General features: G+C 33.4%; 1 protein-coding gene across 1 annotated transcript; it reads left to right on the top strand.

Moving 5' to 3' along the window:
• Positions 1-12,832: 12,832 nt before the first annotated feature.
• Positions 12,833-17,539, top strand: LOC105126069 (zinc finger protein NUTCRACKER-like). Its single transcript, XM_011026811.1, has 5 exons — positions 12,833-13,156; positions 13,311-13,520; positions 13,851-14,004; positions 14,052-14,294; positions 16,044-17,539. Exons 2-5 carry the CDS (start codon positions 13,367-13,369, stop codon positions 17,113-17,115), a joined length of 1,623 nt encoding a protein of 540 aa, XP_011025113.1. The 5' UTR covers positions 12,833-13,156; positions 13,311-13,366; the 3' UTR covers positions 17,116-17,539.
• Positions 17,540-19,488: the final 1,949 nt, after the last annotated feature.

The raw sequence follows: 19,488 nt of genomic DNA, 5'->3' as shown, positions 1-19,488 counted from the left end.
GCTTTCCCGTGATTTTGTATATGATAGAGGTAACAGCCAAGCCAGTGGGGTTGGCACTGGTGTCCAAGGGGATGAGAGTAAGATATATGCGGTGTAGGCTTCCGGGTATCCATGACCCAACTACGCACACAATCGCAGGTTTCGGTCCCCCAGACTGGGCTTCGGCCTGCGATTGGCAGATCGATTGGTTGGCAGTTTCCTAGGGATCATCCATCTGCAATGGGGTACTTGCGTTATAGTAGAGGTTGAATTTTGAAAATGGCGGGTGACACATTGCTGGACAAAGATGTTATAAGACATCTCTCTTTAAGGTTTGGACGGTTTGTGAAGCCCTAAACTTAAATTATTTCATTAACCCTTTAAACTCCTCCTCCTCTGAAATTCAATTAGCAGTCATACATTAAATAATACGAATCTCCTGAAGCTTTTAGAGAGGTCTTCCTAACTTAACAAACTCCCTGGAATTTTAAGAATTCTCTTAATTAACCCTGCCTCCTTAAATTTCATAACTTGCACACATAAGATTTCAAGTTTTACTAAATTCCTAAAGAGTAAGGAATGCCTTTTCAAAAATCGAAGAATGTGTTTGGAATAATAACTCAAAATCAAAATGTATAATAAATAATTTTTTAATAATTACTTTTTTTGTTTCAATAAAAAGGTAAAAATGACTCACAAGAAGGGAATGATGATAGCTTATAATAATAGAGATAAAGACTGTAATAATAATAATATTTATATTTTTTTAAAAGTTATATCAATAATTTTAGGCTTCTAAATAATTTTTATCATTGAAGATGTTCTGAAAAAGCTATTCCTATATATTTTTTTAGGGGAGCTATAAATTTTAAGAAAAAACCTATGTACCTTTTCTCTTTCTTCATTCTATGTAGGATACAAAATGACTTGTTAAAATACATTTTCCCCATTAGAGTAACACGTGAGGAATAAAAGAAGAAGCTAAATTACAGTATTTCAAATGCTATATATATAGACAACGTGACTCTTTCGAACGGCCTTTGGCATTGGAAATTCGCATAGTGTACTAAACTCATTTTCATATAGGTGGTGATTTTTTTTGAAAGAATAGTATATTGTTTAAATGCTAAAGTCTGACGGGAGTAGTACAGAAGCTACATAATATTTTACCATGACAAAAAATTATATATAAGATAAAGCGCAGTTTAAGACAAACAAAAATAAAAAAAAACCATAAAATATCTATCCAAATAAGTTTAAAGCCAGACATTCCTTTATAAAACCAAATGAACATAACCCAAAGATATAATAATAGAAGACATAAGAACATAAGAGCAAGGCCACAAAAAAATGGAGTCAAAACTAGGTAACAAATTCACTCGATTTCCACACTCCTAGCCATATAATTTGTCATGCAATTACTTTCACCAATATAGGTGGTGATTAACATTAATTTTTTAAGAGGTATAACCCGTCACTTCTAACAAGAGTCAGTTACAGAGAACGACATTAACTGATTTCATTAACTTTTATGTACATATATGGTAGTTTAATTCCAAAGTGATGGGCAGCTATATAATCTAAATAAATAAGTATTTTTTTGAATAATTATTTTATCTGATTGATAATAAATAAAATATAAATATTATTTAACCCACTCAAAACTCGCATAAACCTAATTCAATATATATATATATATATATATATATATATAGTTTTTGTAATTTTATCATTTAATATATATACATATTTTGAATATATATATTTTATTTTTTGTCAAATAATAAATAACAGTAAGATAATAAATATAGATGATTTATAAAATATAGATTTTTCACTGATTAACATGTGAATATATACTCGTTACAATCCCTGTGCATGTATTACCAGTGACTGACAAGGGAGTCTCATTACCTTGAAAACTAGATGTCAAAAGAGGGTTCCAAGGATCTCTTTGGTTTTTCTTAAAAAAAATATACTAGAAAATGATGTATATATACATCGAGCGTATAGGTGTGGAACTGGAGCCGGTTATAATTTAGCTGATTACTTGTGAATCCAATCATGATCCAGAATCATTTCTGCTCGACGTCCAAGCCCTCGATCCAGTTAATTAAACTGTTTTGAAATAAATAATAACTACTGCATCACAAGGGAAAGAAACTATTTTCAGAGTCATGCCTTTAGATTTTTCCACAGGCAAATGCAATACTGATCGATAGGCCGTCATGCAGGGTACATAGAGAGATGTTAAAACATCAAAACACCAGGAGTTATTTTCAGTGTGGACAAACAAGGAAAGCCATGGAAAGGCAGGCAAGATTTGTTGGTATCTCTTGGGGGACATGATTCTGTATTGAATTTTACTGACGAAGTCCAGCCCGTGAAGGTGGAATCCTCTCTATCATCACATCTGTGGCATATGGTACCACGCAGGGTTAGGAAGTTACCACGCCATCATGGTTTTGTTGTTATTTTGCTCCTACGAATGGCCATCCTTTCCTTCACGGAAGGCTGTATATCTCGAGTCCTGATCACAGTCTACATTTATGTCTTTATTCCTGAGCTACCATCCAGTGATAAGAAAAAGGGGAAAAACTATAGAGAAATAGCTAGGGTTCTTTCTGTAAGCCATCACTTACTAGCATTCCTCAAACGTCACAATCACTCACATGCACCAGCTAGCTAGGCAAATCACATGTCGATGTATTATTTTTTCATGGTGTACGTTTTTATCAATGATAGCATTTTTGTCACTACGCCATGCATATGGGCGGAACTAGAACTTTACAGATGGGGTGTCAATATAGATGAAAATATTTGGTATAGTTTTAGAAATAAAATATCAAATGAAATGTTATAGATATAACACCTGATTTTCGGAGGTGCAAAATATATATTTCCTAAAAAATAAGTCTTAGTTCTAATGGTTCTTTTAAGGATTTTAGGACTAAGCTGTAAACTCCCTCAAAGTTTGAGGGTGCCACTCTCCTTGAATCCTTGCATTTGCGAATTGTATAATTAAGCACTAAATGATGTTCTTCGAGCTAGTTTCTTATTTACGACTTGGATTTCATTAACAAATATTCTCTGGGCTAATAAAATTGAAACTGATTTTTTTTTTTTGGTGAAAACCCAATATCAATTACATTTTATCATTTAACAAATGCATACATATCCGGCCATTGATGTATAGAACAAAAGTTGGTAATAATGTAAAAATTTCACTATGGCTTGAATGTTTCGTTGGATGTATAAATATCTGATAATACATAACGAAGAGAGATGAAAAACACATGCTCGAACGTTATTAACATAGTCGTACTAACAACACTACAACTATTAGGACATTTTTGCAATAAAATCTTTCTAGAGTTTAAGAGGTGAACCTATGATTAAAAAGAGAAGAAAGGACGAGGATCATATGGCTTCCAACTGATTCAATAAGGGACGCAAGCTGCACAACAGATAGGAATTGGAAATGTAGAAGCAAACCTCTACCCTGAACAGTGTTTAGACTCATTTAGCAAAATGGGTCATTTAGTAACAATTGGCAGTAACTCTTTCTTAGCGTAGTTACCAACCCGGTATGACATGTTATTGATCTAAAACCTCGAGAAGATTTTTATTTGATATATTTTAAAAAATACTTTGATTAAATTAGATTATCATATGAATTAACTCATGACTCGTTAACTTAGTTTAATCAACTTTAAATTTTATTTTTTAAACAAATGATGTAGTTTTAATATATATTTATATTTAACCATCACATGCAAGTTGATCTAACAATTTGTAACTTGAATCTTGAACCGTTTCAAACCTAGCACGGTAAGCATGAAACATAATTGAAAGAAAAAACAAGGAAAAGAGAAAAGAATGTGGTGAAAATTAGCGGCATTGTACCTGGATAATCAAACAAGTCTGGCCCACAACATGTTATTCCTTAACCTGTGCCGTTTCGGCCCAAGAACGAAACTGGACATGTCTCACGAGGAGCGGGGCCTAGGCTAAAGAATCCAATGCATCTAATTATTGGCATCCAAACAAGCATTAACGGGACATATAAAATATGAGAGTATCCCATTGGCTGTCGCATTGAATTCCAGTGCCTTGATTATTCCCCGAAGATCCAGCTTCTCAAGATTTCCTCGATAGAATTAAAGGCGGTGAGACTCTAGCTGCATGGCCAGTGTTGCTTGCTATTTAACTTCACATATAGTAGGGGTTTCCAGCTGTATGTTTCCACCTGAGGTGTATCTATTTCCTGTTGTGGTTGAACCGACCGAAGTGTTTTTGAACTGGACTTTTGTCCAAAACCTCTTTGAATATCTTTCCGATCTAGTGAGATTCTTTCATGCCGAACATAAATGATGCTGGAAATTGTCTATCCTGTACAAATGGGATAAATACATCGTGTTTAATCAAATTTATTATGTGATATATCTATCTAGACCATAAAATTCAAATATTGAACATGATTTTATGATTAAAAAAATAATTTTTTCTTAATTTTTTCCCTTCCATCCAATCAGGCTTACTAGCTCTCATCAGTATATATTCTCTGCTATATAAAGACTCCATTTCCCGCAGGTTTATATGTTCATTTATTACTCCAGGACAATTCATCTCTTAATCGTAACCATTCTATTTTTTAGAATTCTAATACGGTACTTGAGTTCTCTCTTAAGGTCAAAAGGACTCCTCGTTACATCTTAACACTGATTGAAGCATCGGGAAATTACTTCAAGGGAGAAATTCCACCTGGTTTTGCAGAATCGAAGCCCCAAGACCCGTATTCTTTTGCTGCCACGTGACTTCTCGTAGCATCCGATATTGTAATCCGGGGGACAGGTTATAGGAGATACTCATCGAACAATCTAAAGTCCGTTGGGCGGGGCTTTAAGCTTTAATACTTCGAGATGAATGGAATAATTAAGAACATAAATAAACATTCCTCCAGCCAGGGGTCACTGCATGGAATGCTGAAGCATCAACAAAGTGGCTATGCCCGCCCTTCCCACAAACGAAGCTCTCTAAATTCACTTATGATCATCGAGTGCAAGCCAAGAGCCCAGACACCCGTTCTTCAAAAATTCTATGAAGTCTGGACTTACAGCAAGGTCATCCGTTCATAAACTGAAAGGGGAGACTCTGAGCATGATCAGTTTTCGCTTTTGCATGCAAGGAAAATGTCAATAAAAATACAAGATCATTAAATTAATATATATAAAAAAGAAGAATAATAAATATAGACAAGTAAAGGACAAGAGAAGGGAAGTTGGTTTTGTTAGATTTATTAAAAAAAAAACATTATTATTTAAAAAAATAACAGACACATTTAAAATCAAATTAAAAGTAAATTTCATATATTTTTAGGTTTAACACTTTGTTAAATATTATCCTTTAATATAAATACTTTAAAATAAAACATCAACTTATTAAAAACAAATTGTTGATGAATTTCATCTTAAAAAATATTTGATTAACATGTTATGTAAGTCTAAGAATCGATCCCCAATTTTATATTGAAATATCACAAAAGTTTCTTATAGTTTATATTATGAAAAGTTAAAGAGTTAAAATTAATTTTATAATACAGTACTAATGCTTTTAGAAGAAATAAAAAAAGCCAATACCAATTGAGCTTTAGACTTAAACTATATACTTGCTTAGCACAACATATCACTTGCTTAAGCTATGCACTTATATTTTAAATGAAGTATATTAAACAATTTATTCAAGATATTTTGTATATAATTTTTTCATGCATGCTTTATCTATAAAACTATGTTTTGATCTTTAAAAATGTAGAGCTATTTTTATGTTTGTACTGATATATATCTAGATATTTGTATTACATCTCTCAGTATTAAACTAATATTTAATTTTATATTATGCAAATTACATGCTTAAATCAAACATCAACATGAAAATTTTTAGATAATAGGTTTGTCTTTCATGGTGTCCTTATTGTGGCGCTGGCAAGGATTCTTCACGGTACGAGCGGAAACCACTTCTCCTTCCTGGAAGAAGAATGGGGTCTCCGTCATTTTGGAGCTCCTTTAATGTCATGACTCCATCGTGGGGCATAGGGAATCCTTGCAAACCGCAAAATGTCTCTCCCTTTAGATAAGGTGACCCACCAGCACAATTGTAATTCTCTTATTTATTTACTTATTTTATCCTCTTATTTCCCTCCTCGCACAGTAGTTTTGATTCTAAAAGACGTACTTTCCACATTTTAATCTATTTTTCTGAATGAAGAAAGATGTGGAGGGCATCCATGAAAGAATATTAAGTAGACCCCCCAAGTGAACTGACCTTTGGTGTTCTACCACTGCCAAAAAAAAAAAAAAAACGTTAAAGAAGTTTCTGACAAATGAATTATCAAGCAAGATGAACTTCATTAGCTAGTTTACAAGTGTTCAGGTTATCCGAAGATAAATAAAATAAAAATCTCTGGCCTGTATGGCAGGCACGCAGTTTGACCCTTCATTAATCGATCGAATCAATTTTATTCTAAAGATTATCTATTGACTTCACTGTTACGTACTAGGACACATTGCAAGTATATAACATTCTCAATAGAAGAAATTAGCACACATAATCACTTAAAATAGAAAATTTAATTATACAAACAAATGAAAAAGGGAGGGAATTTTAATTCATTGTAAATAATATTTTTTAATCTTATGATTTTATGAGATGGATCTTGCAAAGAAAAAAAATTGATAATTTTTTTGTACCACATGTCCTTTTAACATAACAAGATAACTATTTCTAAGGAAATACAAGTACAACAATGAAATTGATGGATGATATTGAGGATAAAATTAATTTAATTAATTAATAAAAGGATAATATTGTTTAAGTGGTATGGAGGTCAAAAAAAAAAAAAGATGTCATTTCAATAATTTGTTCTTAAAAATTAAAATGATATCATTTAAAAAAATAAAATTACATAGATTTTAACATGGTCATCAAATCACTAGTTGATTTATTAGCTTAAACATGATAATTCCCTAATTCAATTCAACATAAAACCTTCAAATCAAATTAGATTTTAGATTGATAAAGTTCACTCATCGGCCAAGTCGGGTTTTATAAAACTGGGTTGGACACTACTGTAATAAAATTTTTAGGTGAGTTTTCCCCGAGAGAATGGGCGGGCGCGGCCTGTATATGATAATAATTGAGATATCATGTCTGCGTTTGTACAGTGAACTTACTATGCATAAATGGCTGGCACTGCTTTTCCAACTTTAGTAGGCAGGGAAGATGATAGCGACGCTATACTTGTCAGTATATATACGTACATGTGAAATAATAATGTGTCCCGTAAGAATGGCCGAAAGAGGAGAGGAAAACGACCTTTCCCAAACCAGAAGTCCTAATCTCTTAACTTTGTTCCCATTTCCCCTTGATTAGAGATATTGGATATTGTTGGAGTGCAATACTATGAGCATGCCTCCGCCATGCATGGGAAAAGTATGTCATAAGCTCAAAATCCATGTTATCTTAAAGCTGTATAATTAAAATAAAAATGTTAAATATACAAGCGGTCTAGACAACAGAAGAGTATCAAAGAAAAAATCTAAATATAAATTCAAGAAAAAGAATAATTGAAAAATGAAGAAAAGAGAAGCTATAGAAAACTAGTATTGATTCGTTAGTGTTCAGGAGTATAATAATTTTTTAATGTTTTTCTTTTTATGATTTTAATATGTTGGTATTAAAAATAAAAAAATATTTTAAAATAAAATTATTTTCCACTACAATATCAACCACATTTAAAATTGCTTTTATATATACACTCACCATGAAATGAACGTAGTTAGTCTTTTGAAACAAAGAGAGTAGGCGCAGGAAGATAAATTATTTCAAAATCTGTTGTTTGAACTAGAATATCGAATAAGAATTACGAACTTTGAATTTTCAACGATCAGCTTTATTTTTTAATATCCAATGGTTACATGCCACGTGGCCTAATACCTAGACTTATATTCACACCCTAAACAAATCAAATTGATGCAATTAAGTCCCTATAAACAGAGAGATAAATATCAAAATAAAAAATAAAGTATGCGTATTTAATTTTTTTTGTCTACACCTTTAAGAGTTAACATTATTTATACGAGGAACGGTATATACATCGCGGTTTCATTTAACTGGGGCTTCAGCTTTCTCATTAAGGCTATTGAAAACAGTGAAGTTGGTCGTAATTATGTTATCAAAGCATTTTATCCTACATGGCCTTTTCAATTAAGGTTGCGTTTATTTCAAAGATGAAATGTTAAGGAAAGATTTAAGAGTAAAATACTAAAAATAGATTGTCTAATTATACAAGCAATATCCTACATGGCCTTTTCATTCACTTTATCAACTCATTTATCCACTTATCTTTTGACTTGAAGAGTTAGTTAACAATTTCGCATTACTTTGTATTGGTATTTGTTGCGGATTTGACTATCATCATATATGTTCAAGAGATTAAGATGTTATTTCCAAAATCATATATATATATATAAGGATTAAGTATTAAGTTATTAAAAAGAAAGGAAATAATAAAAATCACCCGAACTAGTACTGGGAATTACGTTTTATTTTGGTTTCAAAAGTTATTACTTTCATCATTCCACATGTAATTGATTGCTAACTATAGCTTTTATATGGTAAGCTTGATTCTTTTTTATTTTTTTATTTTTTATCTGTATATATATGACGTGCTTAATTAGCTTATCCACGAGGTGTTTTTATTAAGGCCAGATCCTCGGGTTCATATATCGTAGTCTAGGCTAATATGCAGCCTCTTCTGAACCCAAGAACTGCAATGCACACCATAATCAAGCACACTATATATCTTGACTCTACTCCACTTGCTTGCCTGTTCCGATCATTATTTAATATTTGGGTATTTATAGAATTTAGATATATGGTCCAAAATAGCTTAAGTTCCGGCCTTCTTATTAAGCTATCCGGGAAAAAAGGAGAGAGAGATTATTTATGAATGGCATTGAAGACCAATGCCTTTGACATTGTCCGAAGGCATTATCGAAAAATATTCGATGATTTGATATGGAAACAATAAGCAACCACTAATTAATACAGGCCATTGCAAGATAGCTGGATGTGGTGGTTACTCAAGAATCAAATTGACTAGATATGACTAGGCAGTCCTAATCAAGTAGATCATAATTAATTTGTAAATGGTAGAATACTTGGCCCCTTCTCGATCGTTGGATCAAATATTCCTTGTGGTCCTCAATCTTGTTGGAGATGGGCCTACTTAGCCGTGAACCTCTCTTTAGAAATGGTATTCCAAAGATGGTCTCTGGAAGGAGGATATCTCTTTTCTTCAATCCAGACAAATGTGAATTCACATGGTCCCATTTACAGTTGAAAACATACAATATTGAGTAAAATAGGGCTTAAAGAGAATTACGTGACTAAGGTACTGAGGTTGACAGAGGAAAGCCCAGGGGAGTTTGGCTTTACACAAACCAACAATGGAGTCTCTTTCCTAGTGAAATAGCAAAAAACAATAAACATGAGATTTCAAACTTTGGTGCTTGGTAAAAAGCAACATTACAGCATGAAGGTTCCTTTGTAGCTGGGTGTGAACAAAAGCTGCTTTTAAATCACAACGCAAGGAAACAAACGTTCGAGGAAAGTGTTTCTTTGAAGCGTTCTTGTACATGGGGTTTTTCTGTCCTCCGCTTCTTTCTCACAAAAAAAACTCCCGTCTCCCACTCTTCCTGTCCTTCTCTCGAACCACGTTGCCAAGGACTCGAAAGTTATTTTCAACACAGCTATCCACAGGCCAACATGCATCTTCCTTCTTATATAAGATAACTAGTTAGAAACCCGCGCGTTCTAAGGTCTTAATGCCACCATGATTGTAGAGTCAAGAACAGATAGAAAATTAAAATGCTGCGAGTAGTTAAAACAGTTATACACAGTACAAAAGATGGTAGAGATTTTAATTTCAAGATCTTGTTTTATATTTTGAAAACAATTAAACTGGATATCGTTCTCACAAATGTATTTAAAGCATAAACATTATTTCTTTCTTAAGTCTTAAGATATTATAAGGACACTATAGTTTTCGTAATATTCAAACAAAGATATACATAGGCATGGAATTGATTAAAGTCAAATAAAAACGACCATCGGTCTTTCAGGAAACATATATTATTCTTTCTATATCACGGACATATAAATGATTTCTTTAAGCTTTATCCTTTATGGTAAGTATACAAAGAGACTTTTGCCAGGTCTTTCGAATCCAAAAATATCTCTTGTCACCGTTGTTCGCAAGCCCCATTGTTAGATCTATATATTAGCCACCCAAACCTCTTCCTTTTGTAGATGAATTAATTTTTGGGAGGGATAATTGTTATCTCCCTGACTATATATAATGGTCCTTTCAAGAAAGAAGGTTAAAATCTGAGCTTCCAAACCTTAATTTTTTACATCAAACTTCACATCCAAATAATTCTTTATTTCTCTATCTTTAATCATTATCAATATATTAATTATAAAGAAAAGAGAAACGTGAATGAGGAATTATTAGTAACTATTTGAGAGCATGATAGAGGTAAAAATTGTTTTTTAAAATGATTTTTGTTTGAAAATAAATTGAAGTAATGTTTTTTTTGAAAAAAAAATATATTTAATATTAATACATTAAAACGATTTAAAAATATAAAAATAAAATTTAAAACAAGAAAATATTTAAATTTCATAAAAAATCAGTATAATCGCAACTCCAAACATAACCTTAATTGATACAGTGTGAATTTAGAAACAATAAATTTAATGTAGTTTCTCATTTGCATCCAATTCAATGAGTTTTTACCAAGTTTCTTCAAATAAAACCCACCCAACCAGCGTCCAACTTAGCTAATTTTCCAGTTACTGGTCCCAAGCTCATTTATGTGTCCTCATTCGCTTTTTTATTCGGTTTACAGCCAAGCCTTAATTACTATGTCTAAAAATCATGCAGGGTCAATGTACATTGCCGACCTTTTCTCCTTCCTGTACTGTGTCTTTCTATACATCTTTTCCTGAAAAATATGAAGTCTTGGAGAGGGTAATTAGAATAAGCTATTTATCAAATTAATGCAAGCTCACTATGATTATATAAATGGTAACGCATACAAATTGGAGCCATAAATAAGCTTCCAGCTACTTGAGCAAAAGCATGTAATAGGCTACACAACAGTGCCTCGACTATTTCTTACCGTGTTTCAGGACGTGAAATTGAGGGATACCATCCTCCCACCACTGAAAAGTTTCACGTTTAGTCTTCTATCGGAAATAAATAACCGATTGCAGAGTACCTTGTCGTGAAGTAAAATATCAACATGTAATATTCAACCTTGCAAATCAAAATCACGAAATCTATATATCCGTTACTACATGTAATTAAGCTTATTAAAAAAAAGATATATTCCCGCCCATATATATTATTATAGCGTATAGGCATTATGGCAATTATTATTCACGGATTTGAATGAGTACTTACAAAGGTATATGTATATGATGTGCGTAATTAAGAAGATATCAAATACTTACCTCATGTACTGCGGTTTCTGAGAACGTGAAACCATGTGAATTTCATACGCAGAAGCAATGCAGGGTGGGGGGAAAGCATAATCCAAATTATAAAATACTCTTCAAACTTGAATTCTAGCGCACATTTACTTATTTTTTATTCCATCAAACAATAAATTCCATCTTATTCATTAAATTAACAGACCAAAAGTATAAAAAATCTGAATACATTATGTTAAGTATACATGGTTTACAAAAAACATGGAATTGATTATATAAGCCTGCATTTTTAGAAAACAATATAAAACTTCCCGACTTTATATCTTATGTTTTAATAAGATTTCAGAGCTTTAATGAAAAAAAAAGTTTGAACCTTCACCATCAGCTTTTTTTTAATTAAATTAATAAGAGTATGAACAAGATAAGATGGATCCATAGAAATTTTTAATCCAAAATTTTTTTATTGAGATGAAATGTTATATAAAACTATTCCTTTGAAATATTTTTTTTAAAATAAATAGAATATTCTCTAGTTATAAATAACGTTAGAGGGTAATATAAAATGTTTATTTTTGCATTTAAAATTATGTTTTTGAAGCATTTTAAATAAAATTGTGTTTTGTTGCGTTTAAAATAAATTTATATATATATATTCCGCGCATATACTGATGCGTTTGCTTGGATGAGATGTTTTAGGTGAAAGAATTAAACTGATCGTAGGCAAAAGAACATAATTTTTTTTTTTTCAAAGGAAAACGTCAACATATCTTGTGATTAGTCCATGCGATATTAATAACCAGGCAGAACAGGGAGGCCACGAAAAGGAATGCGAGTGACGAAAGGGAGGATTGTTTCGATGCACCAAACAAGATATGAAATAAGAGAAGGAGAGATGGTATGGCCAACGGGGCCCGTTGTCCCAACCAACGCCGCATACGACACATTAGCCTCGGCTGTGTGTAAGAACTGTGTAAACCATGACACCATTACTCCTCTTGAATTAACTCACAAGTTTTCCTCTCTCTCTATTTCTGTATATGCAGCCATACATGTTTTAAAAGATGTAAAATTCTATCTTAAACCTTACTCAATAACTTAGAATTTTCAGTTAAATGATTATTTGATACAGTAAAAATAGCCAGATCTGGTAAAAAAACCCCATCTCTGGTACTGCAAATTAATTTTATTTAACCTTTATATAATAGAATAAAGTCTTGTATAGAGTGATCGTTTCACAAACAAAAAAAAAAAAATACAAGAATATGCAAAAAAAAAAAAAAAAATTATCTCTCGAAATTAAGGGAAAAAAATAAACGTACACCAAAAAGAATGAATGTGGAAGGTAGACATGTATGTGTTGTCCACATACATGGCATTAAATGATGGAGGAACAATTATGAGACTGAGTGATAGTATCAAGTTTTTATATATATATTGATAGACAACAAGAATTCACAAAGAGTAGAAGCAAAATAGGTATAAAGATCGCTTGTTTTCTTCTCTTCATCTCCGGATCGTAGCTGTCTCCTTTTATACTTTTCTCTTGGTTCTTTGCGGGTTTTAACTTAATCTTTCCTCTTGGTTCTTTCTGGGTTGTATCTAAGGGGCTACAAAGGAGGTAACATATCCTAGACCAAGATTTTTTTGCCCTTTTGAATAAATATTCTTTGCTTACTTCTTACAAGAACTTGAGGTTTTCAATCCCTCGGTGGATTTGCTATCCAAATAGCATAGCCCTCGACTATATGATGATCCTTTTTTGTCAATCCTAGATTTGTTTGCTTTGAAGAGAGAGAAACAAGCTGTACTCCATAAAGAAATCTTGAAGATGGCCGCCGCTTCATCATCTGCTACTTTCTTCGGCCGGGCAAGGGAAGAAAATGAAAACCAGATGATACAGCAACGTTCTTCAACAACCACTTCCTCTACTGTTCCAACCACAGAACCTCCAAAGAAGAGGAGAAATCAACCTGGAACACCAAGCAAGTATCTCTTTGTATCTTATACATGTCAACTCATGTATCAAATGAGTATATGTTACTATTCCCTATAATCCTATCAATCACCAATCAAACCCAATCTCTACTTCTTAAGGGACAGCAGAGATATTTTTTACATGGGTGGTTTTGTTAACTTTCATGAATACTTAATGCAAATTATGACTAACTTTTAGCAACACTTGAACCATTGACAAGGTTTTTTATTTTTTTTGTAATTTCTTCTTCTCAGACATGATGCATTCCTTACTAAATTACTAGCTAGTTCCTTTTCTAATAGAAAATATTATTTGTGGCATTAATTTCTCATTACAGATCCAGATGCAGAGGTGATAGCACTATCTCCCAAGACCCTAATGGCAACAAACAGGTTCATATGTGAGGTATGCAACAAAGGGTTCCAAAGGGAGCAAAACCTACAGCTCCACAGAAGAGGACACAACCTACCTTGGAAGCTTAAGCAGAAGAGCTCCACAGAAGAGGACACAACCTACCTTGGAAGCTAAAGCAGAAGACCACAAAAGAAGTGAGGAGGAAGGTTTATCTGTGTCCCGAGCCCACATGTGTCCACCATGACCCTTCTAGAGCTCTTGGTGACCTTACTGGAATCAAAAAACACTACTCAAGGAAACACGGTGAGAAGAAATGGAAGTGTGAGAAGTGCTCAAAAAGATATGCCGTTCAATCTGATTGGAAAGCCCATTCTAAGACATGCGGTACTAGAGAATACAGATGTGACTGTGGTACTCTTTTCTCAAGGTAAGTAATAAATTTTTTTCCCATTATCAATCATATAACCTTAATGATAGTCGTCATTGATACTCATTCATTGTAGCTATAGACAAAAGTATGATGATAAAAAAGTTTGAATGACTGAGAGTTTAAGAAGATGGGTGAGTGAAAAAAGAAGAAGAAAAAGATGAAAAGCTATAGTACTTTTCTTATCCTCTTTTGGATTACTCGTAGATTGGATCCTTCGACCACCCTAACTCTCTCCCATACACACACTCGGCAGAAGGACTGGTTGCATGTGAACAATCTGTGTACTGGCATGCTGTGTGAAGGTCTCCAAAGACATGATGATAACAAATTTAAGGGAAAAAACAGAAGAAAAAAATAAAAAGTGACAAATATTTCTTCATTGGTAACACCACCAGTCCTTTAACTTATTTCTCGATTCACGTGTTGTTGTAGAGAGTGTCAGGTAATATATGGTTACTGGCCGCCGGGTTTGTTCTCACGTGAGTCGGATGGATGTATATGTTATTGAGTTTGTTCTCTTCTTGGGTTGGCTCAGTTCTTCCAGGTAGTTCTTCCCATGAAAACGTTAGGTTTGTGGGGTTGACATGCTTCACTCTTTCTTCTCAAAATAATAGCAGTAATTCAGTAAATAAACTTCCAATTTTTCCTTCTTTTTTTTTTTTTTTTTGTATCAATGGAATAGTTTTTACTGTCGTGTGAAAGCATTGCAGTTGCAGTCCTTTTTTTTTTTTAATCAGAGATTTCCAGAGAATGTGTCATTTATTGACAACTTTCGTGGAAATGGAAAATATCCCTTCAATGGAAAAGGGAAGTCTTCATGGATTTTGCATCAATTGAAGCTAAGTTTCTGCAATAGGCTTATGAGTTTCTGGTTTTTCATCGAAGTAGTAAGTAATTCTTTCGTTCATTTATTGAGGAGCCGCTGCCTAAATTAGCATTCAGACTTGGATTGATTTATCCTTTTTCCTGATTCATATTTCAAATTCTTTGCCCCCACAGTTTCTCCCTCGCTCTTTAGAAATAAAAGCTTATTGTTCTTATTAATTCTCCAAAACGAAAATTCATGTGATATCTCAAAAAATAAAAAAATATAGAAAAATTCATGTGATATCCACACAAGTTTTTATTTTCTTCTCTCTCTGTCTAAAGGAAGAAATTAAGGTTTTCTTCCTGTTCTTTACGGCTTCAACTCTTGACTTATTCGTGGAAAGGGGGGGAGGTGACAGTGCACAAAATAAAAAATTTCCTTGTCGAAGACCAGACTATCAGTTTTGGTGGTCACGTAGAATACAAGTAAATCCATGTTATGTCTTCTTCGTTCTTAAGGTATCGATCAAGATGAGTCGAATTTATTTATTCAATTTGCATGATCGTAGAAAAACACTAGCTATTTTCTTGACATTGATATATATTCTCCTTTTCGGTTTTACTATTTTCCTTTCGAAGTTTACATGCATGATTTCACATGCCTACTCCTTCTACTGCCATTAATTCATTTAAGAAAAACGAAGAAAATGACTTTCTGATAATATGCACAGATGCGCCCCTTTAATTCAAAGATTGGATGATAAGAAATTGACTGTAATATATTTTTCTTTTTTCGTTCAAGCAGTTCTTGAATCTATTCTTTTTTAGCTTCTTAGAAATGCCTCGTAAATAATAAATCATCATTATAGATGTGCATTCTTTCATTGATAACTGAGAGGTGGTCTAATGACTTTGTTTTCATTGTAATTACTGTTGCAGGCGTGATAGTTTTATCACCCACAGAGCTTTTTGTGACGCACTAGCTCAGGAAAGTGCAAGGCATCCTACCAGCTTAAATACTATAGGAACTAATCTATATGGAAATAACCACATGAGCTTAGGCCTATCTCAAGTGGGTTCCCAAATTTCCCAGTTACAAGTTCATCACCCATCTGGTAATAACATGTTAAGGCTGGGCAATGCTGGGGCAGCTAAATTCGAGCACCTAATTCCTCCACCTAATCCTTCTTCAATTCCGATGATGCATTCATCTGGTTTCTTCATGGGAGATGCAAATCAAGGACCATTTCCAAACAAATCCTTACAAGGGCTACTGCAACTTCCTGATCTTCAAAGCAACACTAACAACTCCTCAGCTTCCAATCTCTTTAACCTTGGCTTCTTTCCAAATAGTAGTAACGCTAGCCGTGTAAGTAGCAATGAAAATGCCAACACTGGAAGCACCAGCTTAGTGAATTCCGGCTTCTTAAATGCCAACCTGTTCAACAATGTTAATGGTGCTGACCAAGGGACAACACTATTCTCCAGTAACATGGGTGGTGATCATGTCGGATCGGGTACTATGTCCTCCCTTTTCAACACTTCAATGCAAAATATCAGCCCATATATGTCTGCTACTGCATTGCTTCAAAAAGCCGCTCAAATGGGTTCAACTACGAGCAGCAACAGTCCAACTAGTTTACTGAAAGGCTTGGGGAGTTCTTCAACAACCGGTGCTAAATCTGTTAGGCCACATGTTTCCACCAACTTTGGCAGCAGTTTCGGCAATCCAACTGTAGGTGAAAGCTTAGAAACACAGATGGAAAGTGAAAGCCAATTTCAAGGATTGATGAATTCTCTTGCCAATGGGAGCTCATCAATTTTTGGAAATGAGCAGGATAATAGCTACACGGGGTTTAATAGCTCAAATTTTAGCAAAGTAGGCGAAGAAAAGTTACATCAAAGCCTTGCAGGGTCAGATAAACTGACCTTGGATTTTCTTGGTGTGGGAGGCAGGGTAAGAAACGTTGGTGGAGGGTTTGCTCAAGGGGATCAACATAGCATGCAATAATATGACCTCCATTGACCCTGAAATAAAGTCAGCACAAGCCTGTCAACCGTTTGCATGCAAGTGCAAAATTACAGTGAACGGCATTTAAGAAGGAAAATAACCAAAAAAGGAAGAGGCAGTTTAGGTATGGATGTTTTTTTTTTAATTTTTATTTTATTCAGCGTTAGGGACGCATGTGTAGTAGGTTGAATATTCTGCAGGTCTTCACGCTTGGCTAGGGTTTCATCAGCAAATGTTTCTCAAGGCTTCCTTCAGCTAAATTGCTGTGTTCTAATTACCAATTACTATTTTTTTTTTATTTTCAAAGTGTATAATATATTTATCTTACTTGCTTTGTTTGTATCAATATACCGAGGTTATTCAGCACATAAAGAGGAGGTACTGAGCACCCTCTTACAACTCGGGACGAGTTTTTGTTTGCTAATATCTATGAAATAAGAATTTGTGCCATAGCTTATATTTTGAAAGTAGTCTACAGGGATGAATCAAGGGGTGGCCCTGGCGCCGCCGCCAAGGCTAAAAAATCTGTGCCCCATACCCCTTCACAAACGTCTTATATTTTGTCCCCGTTGCTTAAAAACTCTCGATTTAATCCTTAAAAAGTTGAAAATCTTAATCGTGTTTTCCTTAAAAGGAATTTTTCTTCTTGGAAAATTTAACTAACTCTCCAAAGATAAAATTAGATCTCACCTTAAAAGATGACCAATTTGGTCTGATTTCCTCAAATCAATTATAGTTAATCCTCAAAAACATAATGCATTTCTTGCTGTCCGATAACAAAGATAATGTTGAAAAAGGAGAGATTTTCTCTGAATATATACATGTATATAAACCAGCCATACGAAATATATGTGCAATTATATTGAAGTAAAATATTGTTGCGAAGAAAATCCTCTGTTGGTGTCGGGTGGAAAGTCAAGAACAAGGACTTATATTAATTTTTCAATGAAGATCCTACACTCGCTAATAGCATCCAATAGATTGGACAGTCAACAATTCTATTTGTTATTTGTCAACTTGATACATTTTAATTATTTAATATGAAAAACGTACGAAATGAAGCTCTTCGAGCTCTTTATTATTTCTAAAAGAATTTGTCAGGTCACCTAATACTTATCCCTAAAATCATATATCAGTGCAGAAACCGAGTAAATCGCTGAATCTCAGGTTCTTTGTTTACAATTAATATTTGTTTTAGTCACATTCTATAGACATTCTCTACACATGAGACATGACATTTTGTTGACATTGACTAGTTTTATCTTAAGATAACAAGCAGTCTCGTAACAAATAGACCCACGTTAGAGTTTTTCAACGAGAATATAGGCTTCTTCTTTTTTTTAATCCTCCTCTAGTTATAGTGGTATTGAAAAAGAACTAAAGGATTTAATAATTTTAATTGGATTCCTTGAAGGACTGTGTCTTGGAATGTTGTCTCACGAGAACTGATCTCGGCCATGCATTCTGCAGAGACGACAGGAAAAGGCAACACACTTGTTCCTTATCGCAATTATAGTGCAAACTCGTGTGCCAGCTTTGTCGTGATTATTGTCTTTCCTTTCTTTTTATGGAATTATTGATCCGTGACTGTGAAACTATTTCCAACCTGCTTTCAAATTTTAAACTTCTTCCCAAGGCCTTATTCTGAAATTCTTGTCTCTAGTCTTGAATTTGTTAATTGATAGATTAATGCAGGGGGTAACCCAGGTAGAAAGGTGTTTTTTTTTACTTTTTAGCACTTCTCGAAAGGAGTTTTGACAGCCTAGCAAGGATTCATTTAAAATAATAATAATAATAGTTCGGTAAAACTCGCAATTAATATGTGCAATATTTTAAAATGTTGCACTTGGAAAGTGTGAAATTTTATTTTACACTACTAAAAAATTAGTAAATATAAATATAAATACTGACAAAAATTTTATTGATATATTGCGATAACCATTATTGACAAAATTCTCCTTCCCTATATCCATTGGTAAATACCGATAAAAAAAAATAAATTCTCTCAGTATATACACAGGGAATAATAAAAAGTATTATAGTGAGATTCAAAAAAACAAATCATACGATGACATGATATTTTTAATGACAAAATGACCGACAGAGATACTAACAGAATAATTCAATCGGTAATGTCGTTGGTGATATTTAATTTATAACCTGACAATTGACCCTCCCTCTCCCCTCTATTTCTCTTTCTTCCTTATGTGTTTTTTACCGCAACAAACAGCCACCCCTCTCTCCCCCCCATCTTAATACAAATCAACCTACCACAATAAATTCAACCATCACAACACTCAGTTTATCAACATCCGTGTTTTGATTTAAATTTTTTTAAGAATTCTCCACTTTAAGTAAACAAATCTACCTTCT

Source organism: Populus euphratica, unplaced genomic scaffold (genome assembly GCF_000495115.2).
Source record: "Populus euphratica unplaced genomic scaffold, PopEup_1.0 scaffold1.1, whole genome shotgun sequence".
Classification (NCBI taxonomy): domain Eukaryota; kingdom Viridiplantae; phylum Streptophyta; class Magnoliopsida; order Malpighiales; family Salicaceae; genus Populus; species Populus euphratica.
Note: the sequence above shows the minus strand (reverse complement) of the source record. Positions and strands in the feature narration are given on the sequence as shown.